Here is a 20,626-nt window from a genome sequence, read left to right as displayed (position 1 = left end):
CCTACTGCAATAACAAAAAGAGATTTTATACAGCACCTGACCTCCACGTTTTGCTGCTTGGTGATGAAATTTTACTAATATCTCAAAAGTAATACCAGCTTCTGTAGGTAGTGTTGGTCCCAGTAAAACTGGCTGCTCTGTTAAGTCTGCTAAATTATTGTGGAACTAATTTATTGAGCAGTACAATAACTGGTTCTCAGTTCATAGGAGAAGCACAGTATTCCTGAAGGTATCCGGTTAGTCTGCACTTACAGCTACTGAATTTTATGTGGCAAACTGCTTTTTCTTTAACCTAACTAACAATCTGAAAATTACTTTGGTACACGTGAAATTCTATTTGCTTTTGCTGAAGTTTTATTTTGAAACGTTCGGCAGTTTATGTACCATTTTAAAGTCAGCCCGGGAGCGGAGCTCAGGTGGATTGTGGTGCTAAGCTTGAGAAAGCTCTGCTGGAATAATGCAGGACCTTTGCACAGACTGAGCCGTGTGAAGGTGCAGGCAAAAGGTGTCCTGTGAGTCGGGCCTTGACTCAGGCACGTCAGATGTACATTGGGCTTCTGCAGTGTTACCCTGCTGGGGTCGATGCTAATTCCTGGATGAACCTTCTGGTAAAAGATGTAAGGTTTGAAGTTCTTTTGAGGATAATGTGTAATTATTTCAGCAGAGCAAACGTACTTCCATCCTTTCCGCTGTTTCTGGATAAGGATGGTAAGGATACATTTAATGCCAATCTTTACAGCAGGTACAAGATGATGTTGTTATTTTATCATCTCAATTAGCTGTTGACTGGTGAGTGCAAAGACAGGCTGCCAGGCTCGTGCTGTGCACGTCTCCAGTTCGTTTGAGCTGTGCGTCCCTGCAAAACGGAGGCTGGGGCAGCAAAGTCTCCTCGGTGTTTATACCCTGGTGCCAGGCGCCACCTTCACCGGGAGCTGCATCGGGACCAACACCTTTGCTTGGAGGACAAGCGCAGGAGCGTTTCTGTGTGGCGGCCTGCAGCAGCATGTTTGTGGTGCGGCGCTCCGTGTTTGCCTCCGTGCAGCTGAAGGCTTGCGTGCCGCACTTGGAAGCACTGTCTGTTCCCGCTGCTTCCCGGAGATTCGTCTCAGACTCAGACATTGCACTGCTCTCCTCCGTGCGCAGGGCTGCGCTCGGGCCCGCGCACGGCGCGTTCTGGCCCGGGGCTCGGTGCAGCGGGCACGGCTCCGGCTCCGGGCGCTCGGGCCGGGCCTGGGCCGGGCGCGCTCAGGAGGCGCCGCGCGGTTGCCACGGCGACAGTGGCCCCGCGCGGCCGCCGTAGACGGGGCGGGCGGGCGGCGCGCGCGCGCGGCCCGGCGGGGCGGGGAATGGCGGCGGCCGCGTTCGAGCGGCGCGTGCTGCGGCGCGGGGCCGAGCATCACTATCTGCGCGTGCGCCTGTGAGCGGCACCCCCGAGCCGGGACCCCCGAGCCCCCCTCAGACCCCTCCTGACCCCTCTGCTCTCCTTCCCGCAGGGAGCTGCCCGACGGCGGGGTCCGGCCCAACGCCGCGCAGTTCAAGCAGCTCGTGGTGACAGCGCTGAGGGAGCTGCACGGAGAGGTGGGAGCGGCATCGGGGCCGGGACTGGGGTCTGCCGGGCGGCTCCGGGCTGGGCCGGGAGAACCCTGCGGGAGCGGGCTGTTGTCCCCTGGAACGGCCGCTGTGGCCGCGGAGCAGTGTCCGAGCAGGGCGAGCGCGGCCGAAGGAGCGGGCGGGGCAGGGTGGGTGGGCTGGGTTTGACCCTCCGGTACCCGGTTACCCGCTCGCCACCCCCGTCCTGACTCGCTCCTCGTGGAGCCGTGCGGTTCAGTTCAGTGCCCACAGTCAAGCGGCTTCAGCCATCCCTGGCAGTGCTCACGGTCAGGTTGGACCGGGCTCGGAGCAGCCTGGTCCAGTGGGAGGTATTTCCGACCATGGCAGGGGAGCTGGAACTGGGTGAACTCTGTAAGGTGGTTTCCAGCTCAGGCCGTTCTTTGATACGTGTGGTGTTGATGGTTTTGCTGTAGAGAGGCTTTAAATAGAGAACTGTGGGAAGGGAACAGCTTTTTGGATGGGAGATTCCACAGCACTGTTTTTGCTCTGTTTACTTTATTGCTGGCTCACTTTAAGCAGGTCCCATCACCTCTTGGTCTGTGTTTCTCCAGCTGTAACGTGGAAATAAAAGTGGTTTCTAAAGAACTCTGAGAGGAAGGGTGCTGTTTAAAATCCAGTGATGTTGTAACTGAAACACTTGTGTGAGATTTGAGCATAACTATAACACCTTTTATGATGTAACATGCGGGGGTGAAATCAATTGCATATAAACCATGATAAGAACATAGGGTGATGCTTACTAAATAACTTCTTTTTTCATAGGTTGGAGCAGCTTTACCTGTTGATGTCTTAACATATGAGGAAAAAACTCTGTCTGCCATATTAAGAGTAATTAGCAGGTAAGGTGCAGTCAGTATGTGCTTCCATGCCATGAAAGTATTTTTCGTAAGAAAATAGAACTCTTAAACTAAGACTGACCTGTGAAGAATTAAGCCTAACTTGGAGATATTTGCATTCTGCATGCAGAAAATAATTACTGAGTCTTGGTGACTTTGTGCATCAGTACATTATTCCTGCTTTAAACCAGAATGATTTTAATGTTTTTAAGACAGGAAGTAAGCATTACTGAGGTAGTGACTTTAAATCTCTTTCTATAGTAAAGATGAGAATGGTTACTCTAAATGGTGATGACAACTGCAGGTGATTTATGTGAAGAATGAGCTTAAATGCACACTGAGAACAAGAACAGTTCTGGTAAAGTGAACTTGAGGTTGCAGTACATATCTCTGTCAAAGACAAGAGACTGCAGCCACTGCAATAATCCTTCAAGATGAAGTTTTGCTACTAGAACTCTTTAGTGAAATTGCCTACTGTTAAAATGTAAAGGGCTTAACATACTTTCTATTTGAGATGTCTGTGCTGCAGGAAAACAGAAAGCCCCAAATTTTATTAATCTGTTTTGTTCTCTTTTTATTTAGTGGCCTTGTCAAGCTGTGGAGTGCTCTAACCTTGCTGGGCTTCTACCAGAACAGGAGGTGTGCCTTCCGGGTGCTGCAGGTAAAGCCCTGCGAGGCCGGGTGGCTTCCCCCAAGTGTCAGCTCTGGCTCTAAGCTTGGCACGCTGCCAAAGCCTACTGCCTTTCCATAGAAAGATGGCCTAGGTGCAAAAATGCTTTGGTTTGGGAATGAAGTGCCTTTCAGTGCAGTTGTGTGGGCCCCGTGTTTGAGCAGTTCTCATCTTAAAATGAGTCTTGTACAATGTGACAGTAGTGGCTGTCTCATAACTTCATGGCTTCACTCAAGTGACAAGTGCTGATGTCATTTATACATTTGCAAGAAAATAATTTCTGGCAAGTGTTCATGACCCACATCTTGGTCCAGGTTTTATTTTCCCTACTCTACTTTCTGCCTTTCTAATGGTTACTGTTAATTGACCTTGTTTAACAATGCATATATGAACATGCACTTCCAGAGCTTATTTTTTCCAGAGGATGCTGCTTAATAAAATAAGTTCTGAGAATTCTTTGTTTCTGAAGCCATGGCTAGACAAAAGTCTGCTCAGGAATAGCTCTTACTTTTTAATCTATCATGTGAAAGGAAAATTGAAGTATTTTCAACTTTGAGAGTATTTGATGGTGGGTTTTTTAAGGCTTTAGTTGTTCAGTTCTTGTTTGTTTTTTCTTTCCCCAAACTAGACATCTCCGTTTCTACTTGCATTATCTGGCAACAGTAGAGAATTAGTCTTGGACTGAATGCAGTTGTTGGTTCGGCTGCATGCAGGAGAAGTTCCTGGAAATGTTGTGGTCCTTCAGGCGTGGAATTTCTGGAGGGATTTTCCAACAAAGAGCCTTGACAAAGCCAACACTTATCAACTCACTGCTTGGACATGCCGTATTTCTGAACTTACATGTAAAAGTTGGAGACAAAGCTGAACTTAGCAAGGCTTTTACACAGAATGATGTAGTTACTTTTTCTTATTTAACAGGTGACACAAATCCTTTGCATTTAAATGAAGAGTTTGCAAAGAAGTCTAGGTTTGGGAGAACCGTTGTCCATGGAGTTCTGATCAATGGACTTATTTCTGCAGTTCTGGGTACCAAAATGCCTGGACAAGGATGTATATTTCTTTCCCAGGAGATTCGTTTTCCAGCTCCTTTGTATGTTGGTGAAGAAGTCACAGCTGCAGCAGAAGTGAAACGACTGAAGGGTTCTGTTGCACACATTTCTGTATCATGTCAGGTCAGAGAAAGTGGGAAAACTGTTATGGAAGGGATGGTGAAAGTCATGGTGCCAGAGAGTTAGAGCTGTTCATCATGTGCAACTGCAGCATAAAGGCCAGAACCAATGTACACTTGGTTTTGAATCTCTTTTTATGTGACATCACTTAAACCAGTAAATTTGTAACAGAAGCCTTTCAAAATGTCTGAAAGTGCACAAACTTGCCCTTACTAGAACTCATTAAAATTAGAGCTTTTCCTTTTTTCACCGTGATGGGTTTCTCTGCCAAGGTGAACTAGGCACTTGCTGTGACAAAGTGGCACATTCAGACAAGCCTTTGTGCTGCCACAGTGGGAAGTTTGGACTGGTGGGACTCACACTGAGGCTGTTCTTTCTGGTAAAGTTGCAGTCCACACCAGCAAAGTTCAGTTAAGACTTGTTCCTTCTGTACAGAGCAGCTGTACTGCCAACAAGCACCAGGGGAGGGGACAGTGCTGTGTTCAAAAGCGGAACAGAAGTGGAGGTGCTGACACACATGTACTGCAAGATGTGTTGTAATCTGCATGGCAGCTCCAGCTGGTGTTTCTTCTGAAACTTGCTTCCCAGAAAGAGAGTGAAGGAAAAAAAAATACATTGTCATAAAAAAAAATATTGTCACAACTTGTCCTTACCGTATTTGTGCTCCTCAGGGCAAGACAAGCAAGGGCAGATGATTTGAGTACTAACTGGCTTCTCTCTCTTTGAGTGTGTGAACATGGATTTCCCTTTGTCCACTGAAAGTCTACACTTGGTAGAGTAGACTTCTGGCAAATTCATTAGTAAATCATCTGGGTTAAATTATTTTAGTACTGGCATAAGGTTGTTACACACTAAGAAACTTGTTTTAGGAAGGATTGAGGCCATCAGGAGTAAGGTGTTCAATTGGTGGCTCATATAACTTTCTGGCAAAGTGTCTGTTATCCCCCTGTCTTCTCTGCAGCAGAAATGCATTTGAAACTTTCCTTGACTGCAAATAACCTCAGAAGTTGTCTGCTAAGAAAGGAGAGTTTCTCCTCAACCTGTGATGAAAACTACTGGTAAAACAGCTGCACGGCCAGAGTGTGCTGCACTCTAACCCCAGGTATTAGTCACACTGGAGCAAAGGGAGGTGTAATGTTTCAGGTGTTTGACTCCATGCCTTCTCTTTCCAAAGCTTGGAGTTTGGCCTGTTTGCAACCTGGAAGCAGTAATTAGGAATAGGTTTCCTTAGCTCTTGTCTGTGGGAGCTGTTTCACTTTCCGTTGTCGGAACCCAAGGTGTCCCTCAGACACTCTTGGATGTTCTGGGCCCAGGGCAGAAGCCTCTGAGACCCTGGCAGGCGGCCAGGGACCCCTGTGGTCTTGAGCTTGACCCATGGAACAATTTACCAACCTTACAGGAAGAACAAGAAATCACAAAAGTTTAGATATTATAGTAGAAGTAGTCACAAAGTGAAAGGTAGGATTTTTGAGTGCTGTACAGGGGGGTTTTAGGCCTTGTACAGGGGGGTCTGAGTTTTGTACATGGGGGTCAGAAGTTCTAAGATGGAGGGATTTGGGCGTGCCCTGTCCTCCTTCTTTCTTCTTCCTATTCTCCATGTTCTTGGTGGTGTTGGCACTCACAGATTGGTTTAGAGTAGAAAGTCACTGTTCAACATAGGTAGTAGGCATTGGGGAAAAACTATAAACACCTAATACGTAATGTGTGATATAAAAGATGGCACCAGCCCCTCGGGGAGGGGAGACGGGGACAGCCAGAGACGGGGACAGACAGAGTCAGGGACAATGTCAGGGAGTGTGGGTGCCTTGAGATAACATGCAATAAACTACCTTGAGACCGGACGACTGAAGACTACTGAGTCTTTCTTTGAAGGCACGGGTTGGAGGAGAGACTTTACCACCATCCGGAGTCACCCCAATCCGGGGAAGGCTCCGGCACCTGGCGTCCCTGGGTGGGCACTGACAAGAGACCAATTTACCAGACGACCTCCAACTTCTACCTGAGAAACAGGCACACCCCGAAGACTCCGAAGAGAGAGAGAGCGGACAGCTCCAGACGAAACATCCTGACCTTCACCAAAACAAATCATCCCAAGGACAGCCCGGAGAGGAGAAAAACCAGAAGCGCGCCTGGAATTTCTCGCCTGTGAGCTGCTGGACAGTAATCAGGATCATCTCCGGACCGACCTTGCGCTGACTCGGCTTTTGGTGAGATCGGTTGAGATTAAGAACATGGGGGGGCGATACTCCCAAGAGCAGATCCAAGTTTTGTCAGCCCTGCAGAGGGTGGCATCCACACATCCTGTGGAGATGGCTCCAAAAGAGCTAAAGGCTCTGTTGTTGTGGGTGCGGTGTAATTACCCGCACACAGAGACACATCTCTTGTTCGAACCAAATTTCTGGCAAGAGATCAATAGGCATTTGCATTATCTGGCCACAAAAAGAGATAAGAATGCCGCAAAACTTTTACCTTCCGCGAGAATAATGTTAGAGTCGTTTTCACAACGCGGCAAGGGGTCTCTCGTTTTACACCAAATAGCTCAGGCTCCTGGAGGAGCACCGGGAGAATTGCCCAGCCAGCAGCATGGGGCAGCTCTCTTCACCACAGATCAAGAGGAAGCAGAATCGCTTCCCGTGGAAAAGCAAGGGGACGATTTTCCAGCACGCCCAGGATCCCCGGATTCCCACAGGTCCTCAGATTCCCCTGAACCCCCAGAATCTCTAGGGTCCTCCGATGCAGAAACCCCTCAGTCGGTTGCAGATCAGCCGGGGATAGTTGTCACCCTCGGTGAGGGAGGAGATCGGGAATACCCCGAGTCTACTCTCACAGGGGGGGGGGCTGTAGCAGCACAGGCTGGGGAAGGTGCAGATGGGAGTGTAGAACCCAGAGAGTGGGGGGAGCCGTCTCTCGCAGCAGCGGCGGCGGGCAGTTTGCAACAGCCCGCGGCGCCAGGGAGAGCGGGGGGAACTGTGAGGGCAAAGGGGACCAGTGAGAAGGCGGGGGATGCGGGCGCGGCGGTCGTGCGTCATGAGGGTCCCGTGACGCGTGCCATGGCGAGAGCCCGCGCTGCCGTAGCGGCAGCCGCCCGGCAGGCACAGGGTGAAGGCTCCCAAACCACAGCAGCGGCGTTGGCCAGGCAGCAGGCTGAGACAGAGCGAAAAGCTATGGCAAATGCTCGTCTCGCGGCAGCGGCAACGCGCATGCGTCTGGTGGAGAAGCGAAACCCAGAAGCCGGGGCGGGGGAGGGCACCTCGCGTGCGGCGGGCGCGACACGGGCACAGACGGGACGGAAGGGACGCGCACGGGTTGTGGGCGTTGGCACAGAGTCAGGAGAGGCATGTCCCAGTGATGGGCAGTATGGGGTGGATACATCAGAGCCGGAGTGGGATCGGGAAGGTGGCGACGTCAGTCTCGGGGAGGATGAGAGCGCTCCCGAGATCGCGGCTGCGCTGGAGAGAGCAAGGAGGCGCGGCCAGGGTCGGGGCGGGAGCGTCCACACCCCCGTGGTGACACAGGCAGGGATGGGGCGTGTCCAGGGTGCAAACGTTTGCCAGGGCACCGCCTCCACACCGTTCCCACGGCAATCGACTCATGCGCACTCAGCCTGTGCCCACAGCCAATCCCAGCCAGTCTCAGACATTGTAAAGCTGAAACAGTTGATACAGCAAGAGTCGACATCCCAGACTGCGGGATTTGCAAGTGTAAATCAATTGTTACAAGAATTGCACAGGGATTTATCAGAGATACAGATAGGGGAACAAACGTCCGAGTCTTTTGCAGTGCCGACCTCAGCCGGTCAGACGACAGCGCCACCCAGTGGCGGAACCGCAATATTGCAGGAGGTTTTGCCGAAGCCGGTTGCCCAAGCCATCGCGCCACCCAGTGGTGGGTCTGTAACATTGCAACACTTTTTTCCAGTTTTATATAAGAAAAAGTCTAAGGCGAGGAAGACTACACCTGCACGACAGCAGGAACCTCCGTTGATTCCAGAGAGGCATGAGACTCAGGACACTCCTGCTGAGGCGCAGCAACAGGATGATACTGTATGTATTACTGCTTCGGAGGGTATCCCAGTCTGGACAATTCCAACATTAAGGTCTGCTGATTCCTCACGTCAGGGAGAGTCAATTATAATATCAAAAGGAGTTGTTGAGTTTCTCTTACAGTATCTGACCTCAGCCTTGGAGTCACATTCGGAGCTGCTGACTCATCTTTCGAAGATTTCTCAAACAATACAGGGCAGCCGTGTGTTTCCCTCTGCAGCAGACGTTCCATTCTCATCCGCAATTACCCAGCCCTCATCCTTGCAGATGCCACAGATGTCGGTGAGTTCTGCTGCACCAAAGCCTCGATCACAACAAATAACTCCACTCTACAGGCAAGTACCCACAAAATTTCCAGCTTTACCGAACGCAAAGCTAGACTGGCAGGACATTCGAGCAGAATTAGAAAAGGAAAAAGGTTTATTGCAGGGCTCGGGAAACATCATGATGCCAGTGAGCTATGATGCTCAGGGACAAAACCCAAGGTGGGAACGCCTGGATCGTGGTGCGATCAAAGACTTAGCCAAAGCCATCCGAGACAACGGGTTGTCATCACCGTACTTCAAACAAATGTTGAAGAGCATTTTTGGTATGTATGATTTAACACCCTATGATCTTAAATATCTTGCAACATCAGTTCTTACAGACACCCAGGCTCTTGTATGGCAAAAGGCATGGAGGAGATCCCTGGAGGAGCTGAGAGCCAGATACCAGGGCGGACGCAGATCCAAGAAGCAAAGACACAGGCACGCAAACGAAGGCAGACAACGGCGCTGCAAACATCTCATCAGACAACGATTGACAACTCAGAGACTTGGGGTTCTTCTTGGGACTTGAGTGTCATTCGGGTGTTGCTGCACTGCAAGGTTTCTCACAGAAAGTGAGGACATGGGCATGGGGTTCAGACAGATAGTGTTCATGTGCTTCATTCTTTTGCCTGTTGCCATGAGCAATAGGGCACATTTTCCCATGAGACAGCCAAAGGGAAATGTGTGGGAAACTTTGGCAAAGGCAGCAGGTCTGGACAGCATTTGTCTGACTCATTCAAGGCCAGGGAAACCATTCTCGACATGTTTGGTAGGTGTGCCGGTGAAGGAATGGCCGATCCCAAAGAACATCCCTCCAAAGGTTCTGAAATCTTTTTCGGATCCTATGGAAGGATGGCATGTCTGGACACAGTTCCTTCCTGTGGCTCATTTCGAACCCCAGGAATTGGACATCTTTGGGTCAACAAGAATGAAATTTTGCATCATATTCAACCCATCGGGAGTGACAGAGACAGATAACCACACGATAGATGTCACTCCAAACCAGCTCTTTTACAGAAATGCATCATCCTGGTGCAATTACACCAAGATGATGAGCAAACTATCCCTCCAGAATCCAGCCGTTTTACCAAAAGGAATTTTCTTGATTTGTGGGGACAGAATTTGGCCTGCTATCCCTGCAAAAATCAGGGGCGGTCCATGCAGCATTGGAGAACTCTCATTGATAAAACCCAATTTGAAAACTTTGAGGGAACAGTCACACAGGAAAATAAGATCCATTGAACAATATGGCCCAAATTGTGATGATGAGGTTTATACCTGGAACAAGGCTCGGAGAATTGCAGTAGCAATTTTCTCACCCCAAGCAGCATCGGGGGTGGCCTTGACACAATTGGACCACATAGCGTGTTGGTTGAGCAAACACACTCGTGCCATTTCCTCTGCACTGAGCGACATGTTAACAGATATCGACAGTGCGAGACAAGCAACACTCCAGAACAGGGCGGCAATTGATTATTTGCTGCTATCACACGGACATGGGTGTGAAGAATTTGAGGGAATGTGCTGCATGAACTTGTCTGATCATTCGAAATCTATCCATGAAAACATAAAACAAATGCAAAATAGCATCAACAAATTGCAAAAGGTTACAGGATCATGGTGGGATGACTTCATCAACCTTTTTGGTCTCTCACCATTGTGGAGGGAGCTTTTGAAGATAGCATTTTATATTCTTATAGGGTTTCTAGTTCTCCTGCTTGTTCTGCCGTGCATTTTTCTATGCACTCGGCGGGTCATGGACAAAGTGGCAAGACAGGTCTTCTTGGTGCAAACAGGAGGGGGAGATGTCGGAACCCAAGGTGTCCCTCAGACACTCTTGGATGTTCTGGGCCCAGGGCAGAAGCCTCTGAGACCCTGGCAGGCGGCCAGGGACCCCTGTGGTCTTGAGCTTGACCCATGGAACAATTTACCAACCTTACAGGAAGAACAAGAAATCACAAAAGTTTAGATATTATAGTAGAAGTAGTCACAAAGTGAAAGGTAGGATTTTTGAGTGCTGTACAGGGGGGTTTTAGGCCTTGTACAGGGGGGTCTGAGTTTTGTACATGGGGGTCAGAAGTTCTAAGATGGAGGGATTTGGGCGTGCCCTGTCCTCCTTCTTTCTTCTTCCTATTCTCCATGTTCTTGGTGGTGTTGGCACTCACAGATTGGTTTAGAGTAGAAAGTCACTGTTCAACATAGGTAGTAGGCATTGGGGAAAAACTATAAACACCTAATACGTAATGTGTGATATAAAAGATGGCACCAGCCCCTCGGGGAGGGGAGACGGGGACAGCCAGAGACGGGGACAGACAGAGTCAGGGACAATGTCAGGGAGTGTGGGTGCCTTGAGATAACATGCAATAAACTACCTTGAGACCGGACGACTGAAGACTACTGAGTCTTTCTTTGAAGGCACGGGTTGGAGGAGAGACTTTACCACCATCCGGAGTCACCCCAATCCGGGGAAGGCTCCGGCATTCCGTTTCCTTTTCTTCTGCCTCAGGTCACTGCCTGTCACTGGCTTTTGCTGGACAAAGCACTTCATCGAAGCAGGCCCCTTCCTTACCCTGCTCCTTGTTCACCTGCCTCTCCAGGTGGGATGTTGTATTAACAAAATGAATCAGATCTATGCCTGACCTCCTGGGTCACTGCAGGAGTCATAGTCTGGGGAGATGGGGTTGCTGTTCCAGCCTGGCTGCTGAACCACAGCAACACAGCCCATTTTCCTCTCATCATGGAGCTGCAAGACAGAGAGATGAAGCTGTTCATGACATCTGCTCCAGGTGTATGACAAGCACCAGCTCTGCAGTCTCACAACATCTTAAGTGAGAGTAATTCCTGTGTATGGTGTAAAAAGAGGAAATGCAGACAGGTGTCCAACTTGTAGGTTCTCAAGCACTAAGTAGTATTCAAATAAAAAGTTTCTTGCGCTGCTGCAATCAAAGTCACATTGAGGAATTCAGTTCACAACTTTAAATCTGTGTTTTGAAAAACAACCAAACCAAAAACAAAAACCCCAGAAAATATCAACTCCAAACCCTAAATTCTAGAAATTGAGTAAAATACACAGGATATTCTGATTATTTTATTAACACAAAACATCCTGAAAGGTAAAGAGCAGCAAGTACACCAGCACTTATAATTTGCCTGGTCTCCCTGGGGGGACCAGCAGTGTCTCGGGGCTGATTCCCCCGGGGCTGCAGCTGCTATTGCTGCTGTCGGTGCTACCGTGGGCACCAGGCACGGAAAGCTTGGGCAGAGAGGCGACTTGCCTGCAATCTTGGCCTCCCCTCCAGCCCCTTTTCCCGTTATTGCCTGTGGAGACAAACCTCCTCGTGTCCCCCATCCCGGCCATGTTCCCCATCTCGCCGTGTCCCCCCTCCCAGCCGTGTCCCCTATCCTGCCGTGTCCCCTATCCCAGCCGTGTCCCCTATCCCGCCGTGTCCCCATCCCAGCCGTGTCCCCCATCCCAGCCGTGTCCCCCATCCCAGCCGTGTCCCCATCCCAGCCGTGTCCCCTATCCCGCCGTGTCCCCATCTCGCCGTGTCCCCCCTCCCAGCCGTGTCCCCTATCCTGCCGTGTCCCCTATCCCAGCCGTGTCCCCTATCCCGCCGTGTCCCCTATCCCGCCGTGTCCCCCATCCCAGCCGTGTCCCCATCCCAGCCGTGTCCCCATCCCAGCCGTGTCCCCTATCCCGCCGTGTCCCCCCCTCCCAGCCGTGTCCCCTATCCCGCCGTGTCCCCCCTCCCAGCCGTGTCCCCATCCCAGCCCTGTCCCCCATCCCTCCCAGTCCCGCGCTCCCGGGGCGGGACCCGCCCGGAGCGGCGGCCGCGGCGCCCCCTGGCGGCGGGCGGTGGCAGCGGCGCTAAGGCCCCGCGGCGGCGCTGCCGTGTTGACAGCGGCGGCCGCGCCGGGAGCTGCCCCGGGAAGCGGGTTGGCGGCGCCGGTTCTCCGCTCCCACCTCAGCTATGGCCTTCATGGAGAAGCCGCCGGCCGGCAAGGTGCTGCTGGACGACACGGTGCCGCTGACAGCGCAGATCGAGGCGAGCCAGAGCCTGCACTCGCACACGGTGAGCGGGGCAGGCCGGGCCGCGGGGGCAGGCGGGAGCGGCCGGGCCGGGGGAGGGAATGGAGGGAGCCGGTAACGGGGGGCGCCGGGGGGTGCTCGGGGTTCGCGGGGCCGGCCGGGGCACGGCGGGAGCGGGGCTGGGCGGGGGCCTGAGCTGAGCCCACGGCAGAGGGGCCGGGGGTGGCGGGAGGCGGGGGGTGCGGCGGGGCACTGCGGGGTGGGCTGGGGGCGAGTGGAAGCGGTGCGGGAGGCAGCGGGGCCGCGACCTCGCAGCGCGGGTTGCAGCGCCCCGGAGCCCCTCGGTGGGGTGCGGCGGTGCCGCTGCGTGCTCGGCTCCTTCGCCCCCTGTGTGTCCGCGGGGTTCCCGGGGGCAGCCGGCGGCACCCCCCGGGAGGGACCGCCGGGGCTCTGCGGGGCGGCCGCTGCGGCGTTCGCGCTGCCTCGCGTCCGCTCCGAGCGAGGGCCTGTGGGTTACTGTAATTCCTGCTTTCCTCGGGGTGTTGCAGCCTTTGGAGCAGAGATGGGCTCTGGCTGCCGCGTTTCAGTGGCTGTGATGAAGTTACACGTGAATGGGCTGCATTTGCCTCCGGGTCCTGCCGTGTGGCCGAGCGGAGGCTGTGAACCGCACAGACCCCGCAGCCCCAGCCCCATTTCTTAGCTGTGGGGAGCGGTGGCACTCAGCAGAACAAGCCCTGTCGTGACTTGGGTGTCACACATTAATTCTTTTGGGATGCCTAGGACACATGCACAGTGCTTCCATAAGAACTGTCTTTGAGCATGCAGTAATAATCCAAATTCTAAAATGTCCTGTTTGCAGTTATTTTCCACTTCGAAAACCGGGTTTCATTATAGTATGACCAAGCAGTAGTGTGAATCAGAGAACTGGCTGTCATTTCTGTTTCCTGCCTTAGCTGAGAGCAGGGATGCTGGAGAGGAGGCCAGAGGTACCTCAGCAGCAGGTTCTTCAGTGGGAAGCTTGCTTTAAGTGGAGAGAGGGTTTCCTTATGTCCCTAACACAGCTCTGATTCCTGCATTGTGGATCGCTTCCTGGTTCCTTGCATCTGTTGCATAGCCTTAACCTGAACGGCAATAACTGCAGGTTCACCATGGGGTATACACTAATTTACAGACTGTCTTATTAAATACTCTTCATATAAATAACTCACACCTAAGAAGTGGTTTATTTTTTTGTCTGAGGAATTCACATTTATTGACGTTCCAGTCTTTCTCTGAACAGAAGTTACCTATGAGAAATTGTCTAGGAGGTCTTGTGAATCTAACAGGCTGCAGTTCTCAATTGGTGCAACTCCTCTTCTTATAAGTAAGACTAAAGAAGTTTATTTCCTGGCAAGTGTGATGCTTTTTACCTGTTTCAATAGCTGAAGGGTGGGTGTGCCAAGTCCTGTGAGAAGTTGTGTAACTCCTAATACTCCCCAGTTAGCAGACCAGATTATGTTTTGTTAGTAGCTTGTTTCCTTATTATGCTTTTTTGATAGTTCAAAAGACAATAGCTTTTGGTGTTCTTTCCTTTGGTTTGCATGATTCTGGTTAGAAAAGAAAAAGTCACAAAATTCTTTTAGAATGATCACTTGGAAGAACTTTTGCAATCCAGACTCTTCTTGTGTCATCTTGTCTGAGGGAGTGCGATAGCCCTGTCTTTCATCTCTGTATTCTGTTACTAACGAGTGTGCAGGAAAACTCTCTACTGTTTTCTTCTGATCTTTACTTAATAACAGAATTCTGGAGCACCGTGCCATTTGATTTAAAATCTGTCTCTAAGATACATCTATTAGTAATTGTTTGTTTTGCTGCAGAAGCCCTGTTGATAGCTGAAAGATGGCTTGAAGTGTGTTCAGCACAGATGGTTTATACAGAGCCAGTGTGGGATAACAAAATACAGGAAGCCATTAACAGAGACTTGGTTTCTTATTTGATGTGAGTGGACTATTCAGTCATTTCAGATACTTCATCTTATGTCCCTGGTGTCTGAATAGCTTGTTTATTGGTGGGTGATGGTGTCCCTGATTTGAACTTTCCTGATTCAGAATAAGCCGCAGAAACAAATCCTTGTCTCTGAAGAGGTGTGTGAATGAAGCACTTCTAAGAAATAAGGGTTGAAGTGTTTTTGTGGGGCCTGAAAACTGTATTTTACTTCGTTAGATTATAGTTAGAAGAAAGTAGATTGTCATTAACTGAATGCTTTTTAGTTTTGTTCCTCATTCCACCTCAAAGTGGTATCTTCAAAAGATGTAGATCTGTAAAATGCTTTATCCCAAACTAATGTTTGGAGAACTAGGCCTGTTCTAAAGCAAAGGCAGCCATGAATTTTTTTAAATTATTTTGTCAGCAGTATATATTAAGATTTTATAATGTTGTTTAGTGTTGCAAGTGTTGTCTTAAACTTGGGTTTGTATTTTTTTTCCTCTAGATCACAGCTTTTAAAAGCACTCATATGAAGATGGCTTAGGCTGAGTTTAGGTGCAACTTTAACATGGCAACTGAACTAGTAGTTATGTAAACCTTCTGTTGGTGCTGAAAATAGCCAGTCTTCTGAAAAAACAGCTAAGGAAAAGGTGAAGAATTTCAGGAAAAGCTCTGTAGACATGGTGAAATATCACACAGATGACCAAAGCTTGTGTCTAATGAATAGTTTGCTTGTGTATTGTTCTAAGCAGTTTCTGTTAATTTAAATTTAGTACAACAGACTGGGTAAGTGTAAACTTCGTAGCATTGAATCAAGAGCTGTACTTGGCACAGGCTGAGTTTCTGTTTCCTGAGGCTGAAGGTGAAACTGAAAAAAAACAAAACTGAAAACAAAACCTGAGACTACTATGTTCTGACCTGAATTCTCCAGAAACCTAAGAAGGGATTAAACTACTGTTGAAAATGGACTTTTGAGGATTTGCACTTTTTGCTTAGTAAGAGTATGTCAACCCCCTATAAATGGGTTTTTAGATTGTTAGGGAACCAGCTGCCAAATTATCTGATAGGCTCACAGGCTCAGCATGCTTCGTTCAAGTCAGAAGAGCTCACAAGTTCTTACTGGACTTAGTACATCTGAGCTGGAACATAATCTCCATGTTTTTGCATTGCAACAAAGAAATTGTTCACTGAGGTTTTATTTCTGTGTATTTATTTCAGTCATAATTGGAAGAGGAAAACGATACCTTTCTGTGTTTGCAAAAGTTATTTCCCTGGTTAAGTGTGTTACAAGCAGTCTGAATTCTGTTGGAATGTGCACTTAAATACAATTAATTCTATAGCGTGGTGTTTACTGAGTCCTTTTCATTTTGAAAGCCAAAAAAATACATATTGCAGGTGCATTCCAATGGCATCTCACCTCATAGATTTGAAATTACAAGAGCAAGCCCAGTCAGCTTCATTTTGTCTCTTTCTTTATGCTCCAGCCTCTAGCACTGCCTCTGTAACTTCCAGGGTGTGTTGGGCACCTTTCCATAGCCATGAGTCAGTCCCTTTGTAGGTCTGTGTACCAGCCCTTGTGTAGAAAATGAAGTGTGTTTTTTTTTTTTTTTTGTTTTGTTTTGTTTTTTTTTTTTGTTTTTTTTTTTTTGTTGCTATTGCATTCCTTGACTTCAATAGGAGCAGGATTACATCCAATATACTAAGCCATTTGCAAGTATCTCATCTTGATGCCAAATGTTGTGTTCTGACAACAGAGGCAATTTCAGCACTAAAGCTTTAATAAATTTTGGCTGTTAAACTTGCCTCATATTGCAATATTTCATCTGTGTGTTCACCATTTAATAGTGGTTTCTTTCTAAGCCTTAAAATAGTATGCTATTTTCTTCCATGAAAATCTAGACATTTTCCTTATTAAAACTGTACCTGCAAGTCTGTTCAGCAGTAAAACTACTGGTGAGTTGTACACGTTCTTAACATTTCTCAATTCTTTTCTGAAGTAATTTTCCTTTTTCATGTGTTTCATATTTTGAAATTGAAGTAGTGAAACAGCCAGCTTTGATACAGTACATTGGAAATGAACAGCTGAAATAAATCCCTCTCCTAACAATATTTCAGAGTTTTTAGTTTTCCTTAAGCAATGATGAATGTTGACACTCATGGCTGTTAGATTAGAAAAACGTTGAAAAAGCATTTATATTTTCCCTATATTGTTCCAAATAGAAAAATGGAGCCACATATTTCTAGGAGTGTAGAGTTTAGTTTAAAAGCTTGTAAAAGATTTTGCACATCTGCTTTACAAGGAATTCAGTCTTTTCAAGGCTACATTCACTTTGGACAAAAACAAACATGAAGTTACTTGTAGACATGGCTTTACACAGGGAGCTGTCATAGTTCACTTGTTTGAGGTTTCAGAAATGCAGTTCCTCCCCTGGATCAGTTTATTGATTTAGTCAATAAACTTGATTACCTCCCACCCCTCCTTCAGCCTGAGCTCACAAAAGATGGCTCTTTCATCACACTTAATTTTAAACATTCCAAACTTATGGTTTCCACTGGTGATCTTACTAAATTAGTATTGCATTTGTAGGTCCTGTGAAAATTGTAGTCAAAATATTAGTTTCCATATCATACTTTAGTAAACCCTAATTAGAATATTTTTGTTGGCTACTGAGTATTTCCTCAAAAATAGTGAGTAATTTGCCTTTCTGGTGAAGGTCGCGGTGATGCAGAGCACTAAAAATCTGTAATTTCTCATCTCTCTCCAAAACTTTTCATGTTCACTAAGTTTCATTATATGTAAATGTGTGTCCTATTTTTTCCCTGCAGTTGTCCTACTTCATAACTTTCACTTAGTGAATGGCTGACTCATTACTACAGAAGGGATACAGTGTGTGAATGGTGCAGCACAGGCACACACACCTGCATTGTTTAGAAAGTGGGGAAACACCGACCACTGCTGCTGCTTCTGCCTCAGATGGGCTTAGTGGCAGGCTGTGCAATAGCAAATAAATACTCTGCCCTGTAACAGAGAGGCCTCTGAGGCTGAGCAGCTCTCCTCATGTTGTTGCTACTTTTCACATGGGAGATTTTCTAAATAAACATTTAAAAGAGCTTCTTACTAGAAATTGTTCCAATCCAGCCTACTTAAGCAGGGATTGTATTCATGCTTAATTAGGCTTTCCTCTCTTTAATGCTTATAAAATAAAGCCCTTTCAAACTTTTAGTTGATGTGACCTGAAGGTGACCTGGATCTTTATAGTGGTTGGCTTTTCAAGCCTGTTGGATTAAACAGATGTAAAGCAGAAATCTGTGGAAAAAGAGACTGACTATCCTGAGCTGGAAATTTAGAGACTATTTGCTTGGGGAACCAGAATGTATTACCCAATATTGTTGAGATATTTTATTATAAGAATCTCTTAACTCACCACTTTTTTTTCCCTATTTTGTATCTGCAAAAGCCTTCTTTCCGGTTTGCTTCCTGTTTCAAAAACTAGGGATGGTGATAAAGAGCAATTGTTAAACATTTGGAGTGCTTTGCTGTGCAGTTTTCCCCCAGAAATGTTAACAAACTTTTGCTGAGCAGCTCTGGGTTGCTGATGATAATGTTTTAATAATTGCTGGAACACCAGGAACTAATCTTGGTGAATTTTGGGGAGAAAAAAAACCCCAAAAATGAAATCACCTAAATCTTGGCTCTGCCTGAAAATGGGTGAATTCAGGATAACATTAATCCCACGCAAGTGAGTGTGAAACTGTTATCAGCAAAGGATTGGAGAAATGCAGTGTGGTTGTCACTGATCCATGTGGTTATTTGGAAAATATTCCTTTTCAGAAACTATCCAGAATTCTGTAGTACTAGGAAGATGATTTTAGGAAATGACAGTGTGCAACTGGGGTCATACATATTTCCCTGCTCCCAACCTCCTCCTCCCAGCACCCGTTTCAGCTTTTTTTGACTAATTGGAACAGCCAGGAAATGATCCCATAGGTAAAACTGCTTTGCTTGGCATCTTTAAGAATGTATTTTGAGCTGCAGGAATATCAGGGTTGTGTCATGAAGTGGTTTGGCAGTACTGATAGGAAGAGCAGCAGATGTACAAACCTTACCTGTGTGGAGGGAGCCAGGGAGGTTGTTTTAGGAATGGTTTTGTGGCCTGTCCTGTTGGAAGCTCCTGCTGACAGTGACCTTGGTGCCTGTGGGCAAAGCATAGGGGGAGGTTGTCTCTCTGCTGCAAGCTGAGACCTTTCTTTCCCAACCAGCAGCTGTTAGGGCTCCTTTGAAGTTATTTGGTAAACTGAGTCATAGGAAAAATTCTGAGCTATTCATGTAGGAGTGAAAGATGCCATGGGAATTTCTACAGGAGTGTAGCTAACATAGACCTCCCCGAGCCTGGTTGCTGATGCCTAAAATTGTTTGCAGGAGTGAGCTCTGGTAATTACTAGCTTTTTCTGAAGGCATTTCCACCCTGTTTTCCTATGTTTGATGATACTGCTAAACAGAAATGATCCTGAGTGTGCCTGTTTTCCTTTTGCTTTCATTTATTTCCTATGGGCACAGTCTCAGTCCCACTATCAGGTTGTCTCAGATGAAGACTGTTGTAATTCAGTTTTTTTTTCTAACTAAAACAGAATTTGGCAGAGTAATAAAGGCATTTGTGCATTTAGACTTGAAGAGTTGAAAGCTCTTCTCTGGTCCTATGGGAAGCATATATCAGTGGTGCTAATTATAATCCCATGACAAGCTTGTTGCCACACAGAGGCAATAGGAAGTATCAGCTTCTCACTGGAACTCAGCATTCTGTGGTCTGCTGATTATGTGTAGCCATGGCAGATACTGAGAATGGGATTGTATTTCTTATCCTGGCTTTTCTACTATTGCTGTTCTTTGACTTTCAATCTTATTACCAGCTTTGGGGAAAAAGCCCCTCCACCAAGTCAGAAGACCATTTAGGCTTTTTCATTAGTTGCATTGACAGGGTAGTGCTGAGTTGGACAGTAATTCAATAGGGTCAGTGCTGATGGAGAGCGTGGTGGGGACTTAGCTCTTCCTTCCAGACAGAACTAATGGCCACACCTGGAGAGTGTTTGGTCTTCTCTTTCCAGTTGCAAACCCTGTGATATAAAAAAGGGACTTGATTAGTGCATTAGGCCACAAAAGCAGATATGGATGGGATGGGAAAATGCTCAAGTAAGTGTGGTGAAAAATAGTTATGGCCCAAATATGTTTTTTTTAAAATATAATCTTACTGTGAGAATGAGCTCTGTGTCCCGAGTTGTGTATCACGAGGCTCTCCAGAAGAGCCATGTTGACCAGTGTGGTTGTTTGCAGTAAGATGCTTTGATGGTTGTCTAATGAATTTGTGTTCTGCCTGTCTTGGAGCATTTTCTTGGGGCTCAGTAGAAAATGACAATCACTGGATAAAGAGCAAGTGCTACAAGAGATTGAGCAATAACTCAGCTTCTTCCAAAATCCTAGAAAAGATGAATGACTGCACATGGTGAATCATCACTGGTGTGGTTTTTCAGAGAAACAGCCAATGTTCCTTTGAGACTTGATGAATAAGCGGTTGCTGCAAGTTTTTGTCTGTGTGTGAAGTAGCCTCTTCCCAAAATGCAGTAATGGTCACAAAACAAGGAAAACCATATTAGTGGTGAATATGGGTTTCCAGGTGTCCCATTAATTGATTTCTGTCACACAGTTTCCAAAGATAATTACTCTGGTTAAATGTTATCAGCTCTGTGGATTTATGTTACTAGTTATGAGGATTTGGGCTTCTTGTTTTGCAGGAAGATACCATAATTATGATTTCAAATGGGTAAGAGGAAAGAATATGTAGGAGCCATGTTAGGCTGACTTTCTGAAAATAGACACTTTTGGTGTGGGTATTTGCTGGCATTTTACTTTGTTATGGTGGTGGCAATAATTCCTGGGGGTACTTGTTAGATATTGGAGGTGAGAAGAGAGAGGTTTCTTCAGCTGTTGTGGATGGGTCT

At 47.4% G+C, this 20,626-nt stretch overlaps 4 protein-coding genes across 10 annotated transcripts in view; all 4 read left to right on the top strand.

Annotated features, from left to right (window-relative positions):
• The first annotated feature begins 1,324 nt into the window (after positions 1–1,324).
• Positions 1,325–3,987, top strand: RPP14 (ribonuclease P/MRP subunit p14). Its single transcript, XM_053953917.1, has 5 exons — positions 1,325–1,417; positions 1,494–1,578; positions 2,374–2,450; positions 3,030–3,108; positions 3,746–3,987. The coding sequence occupies exons 1-5, from the start codon at positions 1,347–1,349 to the stop codon at positions 3,800–3,802; spliced, it is 369 nt and encodes a 122-aa protein (XP_053809892.1). The 5' UTR covers positions 1,325–1,346; the 3' UTR covers positions 3,803–3,987.
• On the top strand, positions 3,825–4,535 carry HTD2 (hydroxyacyl-thioester dehydratase type 2). The gene has a single exon (XM_053953916.1). The coding sequence runs from the start codon at positions 3,825–3,827 to the stop codon at positions 4,350–4,352; it is 528 nt and encodes a 175-aa protein (XP_053809891.1). The 3' UTR covers positions 4,353–4,535.
• A 4,064-nt stretch (positions 4,536–8,599) lies between these two features.
• Positions 8,600–10,967, top strand: LOC128794210 (uncharacterized). The gene is made up of 2 exons (XM_053953915.1): positions 8,600–8,611; positions 8,967–10,967. Exon 2 carries the CDS (start codon positions 9,218–9,220, stop codon positions 10,604–10,606), a length of 1,389 nt encoding a protein of 462 aa, XP_053809890.1. The 5' UTR covers positions 8,600–8,611; positions 8,967–9,217; the 3' UTR covers positions 10,607–10,967.
• Positions 10,968–12,525: 1,558 nt separating this feature from the next.
• Positions 12,526–20,626, top strand: part of PXK (PX domain containing serine/threonine kinase like) — a 32,395-nt gene continuing 24,294 nt past the window's right edge. For all 7 annotated transcript variants that reach the window (XM_053953461.1, XM_053953460.1, XM_053953464.1 and 4 more), the window contains exon 1: positions 12,526–12,710. In XM_053953461.1, the coding sequence (XP_053809436.1) occupies positions 12,609–12,710 (102 nt within the window). In that variant the 5' untranslated portion in view covers positions 12,526–12,608. The remainder of the gene's footprint in view (positions 12,711–20,626) is intronic.

Source organism: Vidua chalybeata, chromosome 12, assembly GCF_026979565.1.
Source record: "Vidua chalybeata isolate OUT-0048 chromosome 12, bVidCha1 merged haplotype, whole genome shotgun sequence".
Taxonomy (NCBI): domain Eukaryota; kingdom Metazoa; phylum Chordata; class Aves; order Passeriformes; family Viduidae; genus Vidua; species Vidua chalybeata.
Note: the sequence above shows the minus strand (reverse complement) of the source record. Positions and strands in the feature narration are given on the sequence as shown.